General features: G+C 37.8%; 1 protein-coding gene across 8 annotated transcripts in view; it reads right to left on the reverse strand.

Annotated features, from left to right (window-relative positions):
- Positions 1–16,793, reverse strand: part of Ptprm (protein tyrosine phosphatase receptor type M) — a 750,652-nt gene that overhangs the window by 421,350 nt on the left and 312,509 nt on the right. For all 8 annotated transcript variants that reach the window (XM_090353479.1, XM_090353477.1, XM_090353478.1 and 5 more), the window contains exons 5-6: positions 16,076–16,191; positions 1,735–1,909 (exon numbers count right to left, since the gene is read on the reverse strand). In XM_090353479.1, the coding sequence (XP_090209605.1) occupies positions 1,735–1,909; positions 16,076–16,191 (291 nt within the window). The remainder of the gene's footprint in view (positions 1–1,734; positions 1,910–16,075; positions 16,192–16,793) is intronic.

Raw genomic sequence — 16,793 nt, forward strand, 5'->3', positions numbered from 1 at the left:
AGAAAATTCAATAAAATAATCATGATCCTATGATCAGAAAATCTATGACTCTTTTTCTTTGAAAAAGAATCTTTAATGCTGGGTGCGGTAGCTCATGCCTGTAATCCTAGCTACTCAGGAGGCTAAAATCTGAGGATCTTGGTTCAAAGCCAGCCTGGACACAAAAGGACCTGAGACTCTTATCTCCAATTAACCTCTAGAAAACAGGAAGTGGGGCTTGGCTCAAGGATAGGGTGGTAGTCTTGAGCTGAAGAGAGCTCAGGTACAACACGAAGGCCAAGTTCAAGCCCCATGATCCCCCGTCCCCCCAAAATAAATAAAATCCTTAATAGTGATTTTAATTTGAAAAGGTACTTTTGCTGTTCATTCTCAGATATAAATCACAAATTTCTTTACCAAGTCAGATAGTAAGAGTATCCCTTTCCCACCCACTCCCCTTCATGGCCCTGACATGGCAGGCAGCTTATTCTGTACACCCTATAACTGGCACAGATGTGCTTTCCACAAGTGATTCCTCTGAGTCCTGCCATGGCTGTTTCTCTTCCATATACAAGAGAATAAAAGCCCAGAGAGGGCAAGCCCCTGGCCTGTGTCTACAAAGCCAATTCAGGAATTTGAACCCACCGTTCTTTAAAATGTCCTGAAAAGAGGAAATTGCTGATGAAAAGAATAGTCCATCTTTTTTTCATATATTTTTATTGTAATTAATAGAAGGGTTACATGATATTTGCCAGATAGATGGTGCATTAATTCCCATCTTAATAAGACTAATTTTACCCATTCTACATTAAACTTATACAAAAGGAAAACTGAAAAACAGAGCATAGATATGGCAGTGGGGTAGCTCAGTAGTTACACATGTGCAAAGCTTTGGCTTATATGTGTGTACGCTTGCACACGTGAATGCACACTTGTGTGCACGCACACACACACAGACACAGACACAGACACAGACACACACACACACACGCATGCATGCACATACAAGGCCACTATTCTGTTCTTTTAAAAGAAACAGGTATTATCTGCTGCCACCAGTGCCTACAATGGTGCCTCCATGGTACCTCAGTAAGATTCAATTATTCTATTTGTGACCCAAAATTGCCCAAGTTGTTTCATAATAAAATTGTCAGTCCATTATAAAAAGTATTAAACTGATTAAAGGAAACTTGTTTCCCTTCTCTCTTTCCCTTATCCTCCACCTTCTTGAATATAATGACTCAATTTGCCAGTCACGCAAAATATAGTAATAGAGCCTAACTGGGACATTATGAATGCTGAGACAGTATTATCAATATGGCTGGTGTGATATAATGGAACATTTTTATACTGACACTGTTTCATTTTATTAACCACCCTGCTATCATAAACACCCTAGCTGCTGAATATTTGCATTTTAAGTGATTTTTCTATCAGTAAGAAATTTTTCATTCCTTAAAAAAATTATAGCTTTTAATCTGTATATATAGAGCTGGCAGAGGACCTTGCCAAGAGCACATTCATAGCTTTATATGCAACTAAACCAACATAAATTACATGCATTTTTCAAAAATATTGCTCACATGCAAAATTTGTACTTAAAATGCAATCCATCAATGTAGGCTATCATCAAACGACTGTACAGACACAGACAAGAATAAGCTTCAGCTTTAAACAAATAGTAAACTAACCACCACCTAGCATATCTAGTTTCATAGACTATTTGGGGATATTTTTTAAAAAGATGTTCAATACCTTTAACTACCAATTCTGCATAGTTGGATATCCCCACACCTCCTTCTGTGCGAATCAGGCAGCGGTACTTCCCTGCATCTCGCTTGGTAGTATTCACCACATTAAATGAAGCTGTAAATCTTCTTTGATTAGTCACCTTTATTTCCTTCAGAGGAGCATCCTGGACATCAATGCCCTGTATCAAAGGGATGGGGTAGACAAAAACCAAGCAATATCAACTATCATATCAAAACAGTAGGACACTGGTGATGCATTATCAATGTCATGCTTGTGCATTTTTGTTTGGCTGTTCATGGCCCCAAGGAAGCTGTTTTATGAGAACAGCTGGCCAAGACTTGTAATTTTGCCCAGCACAACATTTCTAAGATTGAGGGGTGCAGAACTGAATATGCAAGAAACATCATGCTTTTACTCTTTCAAGGTTTTAATCATGTTAAATTAACTCAGCTGCAGAAGAGAGAAATTAAGTATACAGAGAATTTTTTTCTTACTTTGCTCCCTACCCATGTTTGGTCTTTTTTTAATAACATTTAATCTTATATTTTGTATGCTTGAATAGGAAACAAAATTAAGTCACCCACTACCCTATTACTGATCCCAATTTATATATGAATAAATAAACAATTTATCAAGAATAATACTAAGCCCCATGTTGTCTCCCAAGTGTGTAATCCTAGCTATTGGAGAGACAAAGATGGGGGAATCACAGTTTGAAGAAAGCCAAAAAATAAAAGTTCAGAAGAGTAGTGTCAGTGGTTCATGGTTGAGATCTGAGGACTGATGTTCAGAGCCAGCCCAGGCACACAAATCCATATGATTATTATTTCCAATTAAACAGCATAAAGCTAGAATAGGTAGTGTAGTTTAAATGGAACAGAATCAGATGTGAGAAAAATAGTTGAGTGAGAAAGTAAGGCTCTGAGTTCAAGCACACACACACACACACACACACACACACACACACACACACACACCATCACCACCACCACCACAACAATGTATGTGCATGAAACTATCTCAACTGATTGCAGGATGGTGGCACACATTTGTAATCCCATCCACAGGGGAAACACACTGAGTGCAATAGTGAATGGCTGTCATCCCCATGACATAGGCAAGCAAATAAGATCAGAATCCAGCCTCATCTGAGCATAAAACAAGACCCTATTTTAAAAAATTAGTTGACACAAAAGGGTTGGAAAAGTGGATCAATCAGTACCATGTTTGCCTACCAAGCACAGCTTGGGGTTTAAACCAAAGTTTCAAAAAGCAAGCAGGCAAACAAACAAAAGAAGACACTAGAATTTACACTGAGATTACTGAACTCCTAATGGCTCGGTCTGGAGGACTAAACTTTATTTTTTTCTAATATAGAAAAAACCAAACAGAAATTGATGTTTAACAAATATTACCTGGTATTGAAATGTAACCAGAGAGCATTTCCTAGTACCACATAAAGTTGGTCTCACTGCTGGAATATTTTATCTTTCCTTATCCCTGAACTCTTCTAGTTATTCACACTTCAAAACCCACGTTATGCTTGCAAGAATTTGCAGTTACAAAAGATGGCTGCAGATGTGCATTAATTTGGAGAACTGTCTATAACATGTTACTTGCATTAGGAGTAAACAACAGAGATCAAGGCTAATAAAGTAAACACGATACCTATTATTTACTTAGCAGCCAATCTTGGGGCATCATCATTGTGCTAGCCAGTGGGTGAAATGAAAATAATTGTGGTGTTTCCCAGGTGTCATGTGGGGAATGAAGGCTTGAAATGAACATACGGCCACCAAAGATTGCCTGTATGGAGAAAAAGGGGAAGATCGTGGTGGTTGGAAAAAGTCATATGGAACCATGTCTCATGGACATGGGAATCCAGTTGGAGAAGTAGCACATGAAGTGAGATCTAGGGAGTGAAAGGGCCTTCTAGCGTAAGAGTCCCACAATAGTCAGAAATTACTGGACAGAGTAAAGTCAGTAAAAGGAACTGAAGGAGGTGAGCAAGCCCCTGTGAATTCAGGCTATGTGGAAATGCTTTTTATTTATAACTATAAAAGAACAGACAGCATCTGCACTATTCAGTACTCTATATTATGCTAAGTCCTTTAAAAGCTTTTATCTGTAGTATTTTTATTCACAGCAGGTCCTTAAGGACTCAGGTTTGGGAGTTAGCCTGATCAGGGTACCAAATCAAACTTGATTTTGTGAAGTGATTTACTTTCATAGGACCCTGTTTTCTGAAAGAAATGACTTTCAGAGCTGTTGTAAGAAATCAAAGATATTTACAAGGACACTGGCATAATTGACTGGCCCCACAAGTCCCTACAGAGCTTTGGATAAAATGAACAATGAATTCCATGAAAAAAAGCAAGCAGGCTTTCAAAAATATCACCTTTATTACCAGCATGCCGGAAGACCTTAACCTCTGGTTGAGGTGAGCAGAAAACAATGGGTTTGTTCATACTGAAGCACAGAATTAAACAGACTCACCCACCCAGTCACAAGCGGCATTAGAGAACCACAAAGGCCCTTTATATGTTAGCTGCTGCTGTAAAACTCACAGGATGGAAGAACAGGGCTTTCACAGGCAGTTAACTCCCTGAAGAAGAGGCCGACCTAGTCACGATTGACACTTCCTCCCAGGCAGTTCCTGCTTGGGCAGGGAGAAAGCAGGCAGGAGTGTTCCTCTACTTATAGTTCCTGCCACATGCAAGGAAACATCACAAGTGGGAAACTAGAGTTCCACTTACATTATCCTTAGCAATAAGTATAAAGAAATAATGATAGCTTAAAGCCATCAATCATAGTATGAATCCTATATACATCTTATGTCAGTGTGAGTCTTAATAAATTCCAGAAATTAGATCCAACTAATAGCACCAAGAAGTTAAAAGACAAACCCAATAGAATTTAGCAATATTAATTAATAGAAAGCACTTCTCTCTGCATTCAATACATTCAATTTCCAAAACTCTCCTTCGAAATAACCAAATACTATCATGCAGTCTTACATTAAGGGTCTACAAAATTAAGTATTTCCTCAAACTAAAAAGCAAAAACACCCTCAATTCTCCAGTTGCTGAAAGAATAAACACTGAAGAAAGGGATATTGCATATTGATAAGTTAATTTAGTTTATGAAGGGCAACAACAAAGAACTAAGAGGACCATCTAAAGTTTTCATCTTCTTGTGGTATTAAGCTTCTAAGAAGGCAATCACATAATATTTCTCTAATAGGTTTATATGCCAAAAAATTTTTCAAGTATACACTGTGGATCTCTTACAATAAGTCAGGGCTATCCCGAGTGTCCTCAAGGGTAAGCAACCCCCTCCCCCATTTTGATTCATACATAAACTGGAAAAGCATTACTAAGGAGCTGCTCTGTCACCATACCACAAACTCATCCTGTATGATATATAACTTCAGAAAAGCAAGTCTATGAAACCAAAACTTATCACATTTACTCTCTAAAAGGAGCTTTTAATTTTTGAAACTCATAGGAAAAAATGAAAAGACAAGATATAAAGGAAAAAAAAGAGGTAAATTTTAGGGAACTTAACTGCTTTACTTTCAAGTATATTGTATTGCAATACAACCTGTGTCCTCTAGCAAACCACAGGGTTTTCAAAGACATGGAGCTTAATCTTCCATACTTAATGTAACCAAGTACACTACGTAGATGTGTGAGTATCCATGTATCTATATGTATATGTATCTATTACTCATATGCCTATTGTGTATGCATGCATGCATGTATGTATGTACCCATGTATGTTTTGTGTTGTCTTTGTTTTGTTGGGCTAAAATAAAACCTAGGCAAATATTTCCCCACTTATCTCCTGTACCTTAATCCTCTTCTAACTCTTTAAAATGGACAATACATTATTGTTACCTTTGCAAACAAGACATTTCAGAGTTTCTGGGAATGCATCCGTGAGCAACTTTGTTCAAACTCATCCTGACTGTTCCAGAAAATAGACCCAAGGATGACTATACTCTAGTCTCTAGAACCTGTGACTATTACCTTTCATGAAAAATATATGTGTTTGGAGATGTGAACCTGGAGATGGGAAGATTATACTGTAATTTTGGGTGGCCAGTGTCACAAGGAGCCCTAAATAGGGATGACAGAGGATTCAAATATGGAAGAAAGAGATGTGATGACAGAATACAAATAAGAGTAGGACTCACAGAAGACGGTTTAAGGGATCAAGAACTAAGAAACAAAAGGAGAAGCTTGAAAGGTAAAGGAGCAGATTCTCTTCTGGAACTCCATGCTGTCCCTTTACCTCAGGTCTTCTGAGCTACATAGTATCAGACAATGAAGCTGTTAATTTGGGAGTAATCCATTACAGCAGCAATAAGATAATAATATAATAATCATAGGACTAATGAAAGGCTTGTGACTTTTTGAAGGTGTGCAGTCACTAAATATCCTAATTTGTCAGAGCCACATAACAGTCATTCAAGGTTCCACTGGAACCTTACTCACTAGCAAGAGTTCAGTTCAAAAGCTACCACTGCAACCAAATCTAAATAACGAAGTTAGAGAACTCACACTTTTCAATTTCAAAGTTTACCAAAAAGAAGCGGTAATAAAAGGACAGTAGAGTATTGACACGGGTTAGACATGAACCAATGGAATAGTTTCTATAGAATGAAATTATATTAAACACTACTTTTAAATTAAAATAAATGATAAATTCCCTATTACATTTTGAGAGACTATGTTGACCCTTTTTACACAACAAAGATATTCCTTGAAAGTATATTTTATGCAGCTATCATTAAATAGTTCTTGAAATTGAATACACAAACCTAAGTAACATGAAGAGTGCTTGCAATAATTTAAGAGGAGCACTCATGGTGTTATAAAAATATATACTTAGAATTAGAGACACATGGTAATATTTAATTATCTGTAAAATTACTCACTCAAATTGGTATGCACCATTAAAATTAGTGGCATTACCAATAGTTATATACAAGTAGAAAAACCCTACTTTTTTATTTGGCCAGTCCTGGGACTTGAACTCCAGGCCTGTGCAGTGTCCCTGTGCTTCTTTTGCTTAAGGCTAACAAATTACCAGGCACAGCTCTACTTCTGGCTTCTTCTATGGTTAATTAAACATAAAGAGTCTCATGGACTTTCCCACCCAGGCTGGCTTCCAACCGCAAGCCTCAGATCTCAGCCTCCTGAGTAGCTAGGATTACAGGTGTGTGCCACTTAGTGCCCAGCTGAAAAATCCCACGTGGAGACCACTGGCTAGAATAATGACCTGTACACAAGTGAGTCTTGACGTTGGAAATAAAGAAGGAATCAAAAGGAAAAAGACATGCAAGGAGAAAGAAGGGGTGAGGGGGTGATCATGCAAAGACAGAAAAGGAATGAAGAAGAGTCTGGGGAAGCAACAGGGATAAATGAGGAGAAATGGGGGATTATCTTCAAAATATAGTAAGGGTTGAGAAAGGAAAGGAAGAGGAGCTGTGCACCACCACTTGTTTACTGTGATGTAGTCTAGAAAATGCTACCTCCAAGTATGATCACTCTGCCTGCTAATAAGCATTTTAAACTAAAAACTACCAAGAACAGTATACAAACAGGAAATGTGACCTAATCCTATCATTCAGCTCTCCTAAAGCAGTCCTTAGAAGGAAATCCCCTAGTTCATTTCTCCCATGAAGCAGGCCACCAAGCAGGGATTTTCCTCATCCTGTCCTCCCTGACTAAGGCTACACATCCTAGGGGGGCTTCCTTTTTGACCTCCTCCCTTCCTTACCTGCTGAAGCCTCTCATGTGAAAGCTGAAGGTCCCATATCCAAAAGGAAGGTGATATATAGTCAGATACTGTCTGAACCAACAAATCTTGCAACTATGCATAGAAACAATTCTTTCTGCATCATTTTTTTTGCCAGTCCTGGGCCCTGTCCTTGGGCTTTCTCAAGGCTAGAGCTCTACCACTTGAGCCACATCATCATTGCTAGCTTTTTTTCTATGTATATGTGGTAACAAGGAATCGAATCTGGGTCTTCCTGCATGCTAGGCAAGCACTCTACCACTAGGCTAAACTCCAGACCCTCTCTACATCTTTTGATTTTTCACTTTCAACAGGCTCTGGGTCACGCTCCTTTTGCTCAGTACTGTACTGCTGTTCCTTAAGGAAGGAAAAAAAAAAAAACAGGGGCCGGGAATTTGGCCTAGTGGTAGAGTGGTTGGATAGCATGGACAAAGACTTGGGTTTGATTCCTTGGTACCTCATACACAGGAAAAAGCCAAAGTGGTGCTGAGGCTCCAGTGGTAGAGCTTTAGCCTTGAGAAAGTCCAAGGACAGTGCTCAGGCCCTGAGCTCAAGCCCAGGGCTGGCAAAAAAAAAAAGACACAAAAACAATATCCTCTCTGATGCAGGTTACTTTCTTACTATGGCCATTCTCTAACATTCCTTGTAGGATACAAAGTCCCAGGAAAGCAGACAGCTTTGGAATTCACTTTACTACTTTGTCTCCAGCACAGCAACCATGCCCACCACATACAGGGAGGAGTTGTCTCCTGACAGTATTAAATAACATTTAACGAAAGACTGACTGATTAATGAGTTGATCTTAAAACCTCTAGATTTTGAGTCCCTATCTAAGCAGCAAGGGTAGCCAGCTGTGGTGCTTTCTATACTAGCTAAGTACAGAAAGACAAGTGAGGCCCCCTATTCCTGTTGGTCTTCCCCCAAATCAGTATCCACCAAGAGGACAATGTATCAGACTCTTGGTATCATTAGCATATAGGGTGCCTATGGCTTCTGTTGTCTAGCAGAACAAAATATTGACATGTATATTGAATATGTTAGGCAGAGCTAATAAGTTCATCAGCTGGATTCTTCCCATTGTTTCCAGGGTAAGAGTTAGCCATAGTAAGCATTGGTGCCCCACTTACTTCATAGCATGACAGTGACTCAAGCAAAGTCCTGCAGATTATTCCTTTTGACATAAAGAGTTCGTCATGCAAAACAGCCTAAGACAGGATTACTGAGAACAAAAACAAGACAGTTCATGCAAGGAAGCATGACACCTGCATCTTCAGGGTTCTTAATGGACTTGCTGTTCTATCTTTTGTTAACTTAATAAGAGACCCATAATGACAATGCCTGAGAGAAAATGATCTTACTGGGTTAAATACAGCCTTTAAGAAGGCGAGATTGTCTTTAAATGCATGCGTATTTCAATGTGAGCAAGCCAGAAAAAAGTACTGATAGTTACTTAAATTATACTTACAACCTTTTTTATGCAATGGACTAACTGGAGGACTTCTAAATGAGCAGTAATTTACCCGCAAAAAAGATACATATTAAGTCTTTCAGGAATAGTGTTGCAATAATCAGAGCAATGATTGAAAGAAATTGAGGCCTGGGAAGTTAGCAGCACTTGCAGGCAAATTAATCAATCTCAGGCACTCTGGAGTAGCTCTGAGTGGGTGAGCACAGGGGAAGTGAGCTAGGTCCTCCTTCCTCAGCCACATATGTGGGAATTAACCTGCACTTCTTCAGCAGCAAAGCCAGTGTATATTTTCCTACCTCCAAACATACCCATTTCTACCATGCTGATAAGCCTCTACAGGACCAGAACCCATTTTCTTTGAAATGTCCCATGCAATCTAAATCCAGTATTAATTGAATCTCAATAAATGTGATCTCTTTATCTCTAGCTTTTTAATAGTTAAGATATTACTAGAAAAGCACAGAAGTTATGTGCCTTCCTAGGAATTACAGGACCAGTGCCATGTCTGTCTTCCCTTCTCATAAGGGAGTCTCTGATTCTTGGAAACAAGGAAGCTGTTTCTCATAGAATATATGAAAAAAAAAAGACGTGAATTTCACAGCCTTGATCAAGATATGCTGTGTTCATAAACTGCTTTGTTAAATGACAACTCCTTTGTACAACTACTTAAAGAAAAGCTTTCATAGGATTTTGAGTATCCTGATCCAATGGAAGCAACCACTACAATGAGTAGCTGAGACTGGTGCTGATTCTCTCCCTCCCTGCACATGATACCACCCTGATCTAAACCCTGTATTAATTGAACACCTCAATGATATACTTTCTCTACCAACTGTGGAGCTGTGGAGCAGGAAGGACTCCTGTATGAACCACTAGATCCTCCTATTTTTCCAGGATTTCGATAATGTCACCAAGCAAACTTTATTAATTTCTCCCAAAATCTCAGCACACACTTCTTATCGCCTCATCAGCATGGAATAAATCTCAAATTATATTGAAGTAATCACAAATCATGCTAAGTTAAAACATAAGGCAAAAGCTTGAAGGTCTTTCAGTCTACATGTTCAAAGTTATATCATATAGTACTACAGCTAGAGAGATAACTGATTAAAAATAATAATGGATGTGATTTTTCACCACTCAAAAGTTTCAGACAGGAAACGGTTCCTATAGCAACAGAAGGCAGGTCTCTGTACATTCCTGGTATTTTCTGATGGGAAGTGATGTTAAATTCATGCATATATATATATATATATAGTGCAAAATACTCTAAGTTTGCCAAGAGAACCACAATTTCATTTGATCATAAATCATTTTATGGCTTTTACATCTAGTAACAAAGTGGTTCCAATACACCATTGTGTATTTTTTTCATTTTCCTTATAATCTGTAAATCTATAAACATTACCATAGATTGCTGACCACATGCATACATTCATGTACAAAATGCAAGCCAAGATCTGAGAATGTGGATTACAGGTAGAGTGCTTGCTGAACATGCATGAAGCCCTGGGTTCATTCCTCAGTGAATGGGAGAAGTTTTGTTTACCTACTACAGTGCACAGGTGTAACATGCCCACACCCTACTATTCTATTACCTGAAACACGAGGAAAGTAGGGGAAAATTTTTAAAAGGTTCAGTGAAAAGGAAGAAGAAAGAAGAGTAAGGAAAGGAAATAGATTGGTCCTCCTGGCTGCTAAAATCACACAAAAGAACTAGTTTTCTTGGTTTTTTTAAACCCTCTTCTTATGTGCTGTGGAGACACCAGTAGGATTTCTCCATACCTCTTGAGATTCCAGTCTATGTAGGAGCTGAGGGATTGGCACAGATATCTCAAATAGATATATATGATTCCCTCTGGGTTCATCATCCTGTTCCAACCATAAATCTGCCTGTGTGAAGTATCACTGGAAGAGATGCATGACTGGCAAAAAAGTCACTAAGCCTCATGTTTCAGCAAGTATCCAAGGAGCATATATAATACTGTACTAGCACAGGTACCAAGTTATGCCAGTGGTAAATTATGTGGTAGGAAACTTCACAATATCATCATCTTACATCCTTTAGTAAAATAATTTATGACTACTGTGATACTTTCTTCCAAAAAATGTTAAGATGTTTATGAAAGAATAAAACTATTAACTATATAAGCTATCATTAATTCTCAAATTCGAAAGTAAACACCTATTTTTCACAATAAATCTCAGAATATACAGGTTAAAATTACTTGCAATACAACATCACTTTGAAAAAAGAAGTCCAAGTGGCTAAATTCACTAATTTGCACTAATACATAGAGAATAAGCATAAATACATGCACACATAAATTTACATATGGAACTTTTTCATGAATAAAAATATATTTACTCACAATAAATACCCTCAGTACTATGTGTGTCTATGCTAAAGTTTTATATATTTTCTAGACTTACATTTTCACATTAATTAAATTAGGAATTTAATTTGAAGACTTCCAAATTCAAAAGTTACACACATGGTAATTGTGTAAAACAAGCCATTTAAATAGGGTAGGGGTCACTGTCACAGGAAATGCTTTTCTTCCAGGTTTCCTTTCTTTGATGGGTGCTATTCATTCAACCCATAAATGCTTCCTGAGTGTTAAGAAAGAACAGGATCTAAGCATTCTACTATTTGTCTGGACGTACTTTGAGAATCACATGGTAGCTAAGTGAGAACAATAGGGAAATGAATTAAAGGTCAGAAGTTAGGAAAATACCCAAACAGGACCAGATGCTGGTCAAGAAAAGGGCAGAGTAGATCCAAAGCATTGTGCTCTTGATCAAAACATGTGCATAGCACTCTCAAACAGGACACACAAAGGCCAACTTTCGCCCGTTTTGGTTACTGCCATCAGTGAATGAAAATATGAAAATGATTTTATAAATAGGAATGCCCAAGAGAAATAAAACTACTGAAGATAAAATTTGAAATACTGAAGAAAGAACAATAATGAGTGTAAGATAATCTTACCTGGCTTACAGGATCAATGACCGCATAAAAGATAAGCAACTCAAGAATTCCTTTGGAGCAAACGAATGTATTAAAGAAGCATTAAAGGATACTAAACATATATGAGAAGCTAAAATTTCATTTCCTCTTCTAGGTATGTTGAGGGGGAGGAGAGGAAGGGAGCAAGGGAGAAAAAGAAGGGGATGGAGAGGGAGGAAAAGAGAATATACAGCTACAATCTCCTGAAATATTTTCAAAATGTTTGTTTTAGAATCTCATACAGATTACCATGTCTGGTAATATTAGAACTTCGTTGCCTATCAGTTTTGCACTGCCAGAAAGTAGTCCTATAAAAGTCTTCCCACTGTAGATTTTCTGCAATGTGTTCTAAGTACACTCCAAATGTAACAATGGATCTTCATGCACTAGTTTTATTTTGTTGTATATGGTTAAAAAAATAAAATTCTCACACTTGCACTAACCTGTGCATTTCACCGATGCAATGGAAAAATAGATGCAGATGGAACACATCTGCTAGTTATAAACATTTCTCCATTGGTGTCACTATCAGATTTATTCATATTATGATTTTATGAAGACTACAACAAGAATTATACATAAACTTCATTTCAAACACTCAAATTCCTGGTCATTTTCTATAGGTAGGGTGGAGTGTGATCATGGTATAAACATGGAAACCTCTCCTATGTTCAGATGTTAATTATGTCATTTGATCAGAGCCACTCATCAAGTATTCAGTGCTTATGGTCAACTCACCTTCCTTCTGGATAGCTCGGTGGAATTAGTGAGTGTGAAGCACAGGTAGAGACAGAGGGTTAGACTATTCCTAATGATGCCACTTCCCTTTGTGACCTAGGTCAATCCTGATCCTCAAGCACCTCATCTATAAAATAGACACAACAAGCAGCTGCAAAACTAATTGCCAAAGGCCTATGATGGGGCACACATAAAATGACACATTTTTCAGGTGACTACACTAAAAGCACTGAAGTCTCCCATATTAAAGATGTATTATGAATTTTGAAATCTTAGGGAGATTCATATCACAGAGAAAAATGAAACATATTCTCACTAAACTGTCTGTAGGCCAGCATCTTGGAATCATGTTAAGAACCCAAGTGGGCTTATGTACAAAAATATATTTTGCTACTGTAAAAGCATTAGCATGTAGCCAGACAGGTACAGTGGCTCACATCTATAATCCTAGCTCCTCAGGAGGCTGAGATCTGAGGATCAAGGTTCAAAACCAACCTCCAATTAACCTCTAGAAAAATGGAAGTGGGGCTTGCCTCAAGAGTAGAGCAGTAGCCTTGAGCTGAAGAGCTCAGAGTCAATGTCCAGGCCCAGGGGTAGAGTGGTAGCCTTGAGGTGAAGAGCTCAGGGACAGTGTCCAGGCCAAGTTCAAGCCCCATGACCCACAAAAAAAAAAGCATTAGCAAGTAGTAGATTTAAAAAATCCTTTATCAGAAATACTTAGGAAAAAATATTTCAGAATCAAGAGTTCTTCTGATTTTGAATATATGCATACACAGAAATGATAAATGAGTAAACAAAGTTCATTTACATTTCACACACATTTGATATATATTACTTGAAAGTAATTTTATAAAATACTTTTTTTTTTTGCCAGTTCTGGGGCTTTGTACTCAAGAGCCTGAGCACTGTTCTTGGGCTTTCTCAAGGCTAGAGTGCTACCACCTGAGCCACAGCACCACTTCTGTTTGTGGTACCGAGAAATCAAACCCAGGTCTTCATGCATGCTAAGCAAGCACTTTACCACTAGGACAAACTCCCGGCCCCTCTAAAATACTTCTAATAATTCTTCATATGGAAGGTGTGGCTCAGTGATAAAGCCTTTGCCTATTATCCTCTAGGCCCCCAGCACTGTAAATAATTTTGTGGATTAAACAGTTTAAGGTATGGAATTTTCTACTTATAGTATTATATGTTATCACTCCAGAGGCTCAAAATTTTGGAGCATAAGGGATTTTGATTGAGAAGGCCCAACTTTTGTTCTGTTAGATTACAGGAATCCATGATCACAGGTTTACATCTGTCTTTAACTCTTAAGAGCTGTCCTGAGACAAAAGGCAGGGAGTGGGGGACAAGCGAGCAGGGTATTTTCATTGCTGCTGGAAAATGAAGACCAAATAAAACTCTCCTGGTAAGTAAAGTACACCAGTGTTCTGTCAGGAGCTAGCAATAAACACCCCTTGATAAAGAGACTCCTCAACCAGTGCACATGAATTATCAGTTTTTCCAACATCACAAAGATTCACAAGCCAAATAGTATCCTCAGTGCAGGATGAGCTAAGTTTCTTTTAAAATCCAAACTTCTCTATACTATCCTCCTCTTAACCTAGATTTGAGGTAAACAGCGGGACAGCATGTAGGCCAAAAGTTCTAGTAGTGGATTATCAATGTTTATACTCTCAAATACAGCTAACCCCAATATCCACTGGTTGTCCCCAAAGATTTGAGAAACCACAGGTCAAAATATTTAAGAAAAAAATAAACTGAAAAGTGAAATAAAACGGGGGGAAATGTTGAGTACTGACAAAAATTTTACATGGTATTAACAAGCCTTAAAGTAGTAATTAAAACGTTTTTCAAAACAGAATAAAGTAAAATTAGATGTAAAACATATAGTTTCAGTCTTGGGCATATGCTCCTCTTTCCTATTTCAAACAGGTGAGGATAACACAGTGTCATCAGACAAAGGGTGGGGCACCCTGCTTGAAGGATTAAACCACATTGAAGAGGATTCTTCTCCTCAACAGAGTCCCATCTCACAACCCATTAAGGTCTTGCCTTGGGCGAGTACAATTAGCTATCTCCCATTCTCTCAGAAACACAGCAAAAAAATAACACTTTTATAAGTAGTAATAATTATAAAGAACAAGAAATTCAAAAGTTAATATCTTATAATATAACATATAACTATTATCCTGTCACACAAGAAAAAAGTGTGATAAAGCAGAGAGGTGATAGATGTCAGGAAAAACTATGAGGCAGGGACAGCTGAGGTGATGTAATATAATACGTGCAGAACAGTTGAAATATGAAGGTGAGTACAGCTTAGTAGCATAGTCAATCTTTTTTGTTACTAAAATGACTATTTTGAGAAGCCTAGGTTGTGGTTCAATGGTAGACCTCAGGCCAAACTTGGCTAAGAAGTTGAGTAAGGGGAATGGAGGAGATAGGACGTAAGGAAAAGGGATAGGAAAGGAAAGGAGAGGAGAGGTTCAGGAAACTCATGCAAAGTATACAGGATGGAAAAACTGGACAACAACTCATCAAGCTATATTAAAATTATGCATAACTGATTATATAACAACAATATTTATAGAAATCAACTCCAGGAAATAGAAACAAGAGGTGTATACTTGGTTGCTGCTTTTGTTATCTTTTTTGTCTTATATTTTTATCTATCTTTGGGAGGGCAAAAGGGACACAGATATAGGGGGACAAAGAGCAAACAAATGTAGCAGTTGTACTCACTAGACATTAATATACAATGAACTATACAACTTGTAGGTGGGGATGAGGAGTGAGGGAAGGGGTGATATTGTTCAAATAGAAATGGATTCTTTATCTGCCTTAAATAACTGCAATCTCCCTGAATATCACCTTTAGAATAATAATAAAATGCTTGACAAAACACTGTATTTTTTAAATGTTTAAAATTACAAGTATGTTATCAACTTCTATATTTAAGTGAATTGCTTGGAACTCCAAGTTATATAAAGGCATATTGTGTGCATGTGCAAGTATCTGTGTATCTCGGAAGCTCTGCGTATTTTCTTAAGGCAAAAGGGGGTAATGGAATTATAATTTGGAATTTAATAGTGAAAAGTAATTTTTCCACAAGATCTACCAAAACAGATATTTAAGTGAAAAACAAAAGGGATGATGGGAGTTGAGAAAACCTGTGAGAAAGAAAATGAATCACTTATTATGCAGAACACTTAAGAGTCTGGCAAGTCCTACAACTGGGCCCTGACAAGACTGAATGTCTCCAGATCCCCCCTCGGGGTGATTTAGCCTACAGCTGGAGTTATGGTGTACGATTACTATACCTGCAGCCAAAGCCTGTCGCTTGCCACGGTCCTGCCGATAGCGCTGCACTGAAAGGTGGCAAACTGGCCAGCATTCACCTCCACATTCTGAACCCGCTGGAAGTGGGGAGTTCTGGCTACATGAAGAAAAGAAGGCAACATATTAAAATGGATCTCTGAACTTACAGGTGTCCCTTTCAATCCATGTGCACCTTTCCATTTCCTTTTCATCTTAGAAGAAAATAGTGTTTTTGCTTCTCTAAGCTTTAATGATTTCACTATAAATTGTATAAAATCTCATGAAAGGTTTGGGAGATAATCTTTGTAAAAGACAAAAACCACCAAGCAGTCTCATATAGACGAAAAGAGAAGATATCTATTGCTCCTGCTGTGTAAATTATCATAACTCAGCAGTCTTCTTGTAGTAACAGATCTGTATTAATAAAGATTATACTGAAGCTTAATTGATGTTTTGAACAAAAACATATTAGATATTTATACTAGCAACATGAAAAGAACAGTAAGAAGTTAAATGATGTTGTCAAGGAAACTTTGAAACCCAAACACAGAGCTGTGCATAATACATATTTTAATATAACTAATTGGTATGCAGCATAACTTGAATAATATTTTCCAACCACCAAAAATACTATCCCTATAGACACACTCTGTGGTGCTGCAACACCCTTGGCCCAGTAATTTCTGCTGAGTCTTATTTTTAATTCAAGAATAAAGAATG

This window comes from Megascapheus bottae, chromosome 19 (assembly GCF_031878675.1).
Source record: "Megascapheus bottae isolate mThoBot1 chromosome 19, mThoBot2.hap1, whole genome shotgun sequence".
Taxonomy (NCBI): Eukaryota; Metazoa; Chordata; class Mammalia; order Rodentia; family Geomyidae; genus Megascapheus; species Megascapheus bottae.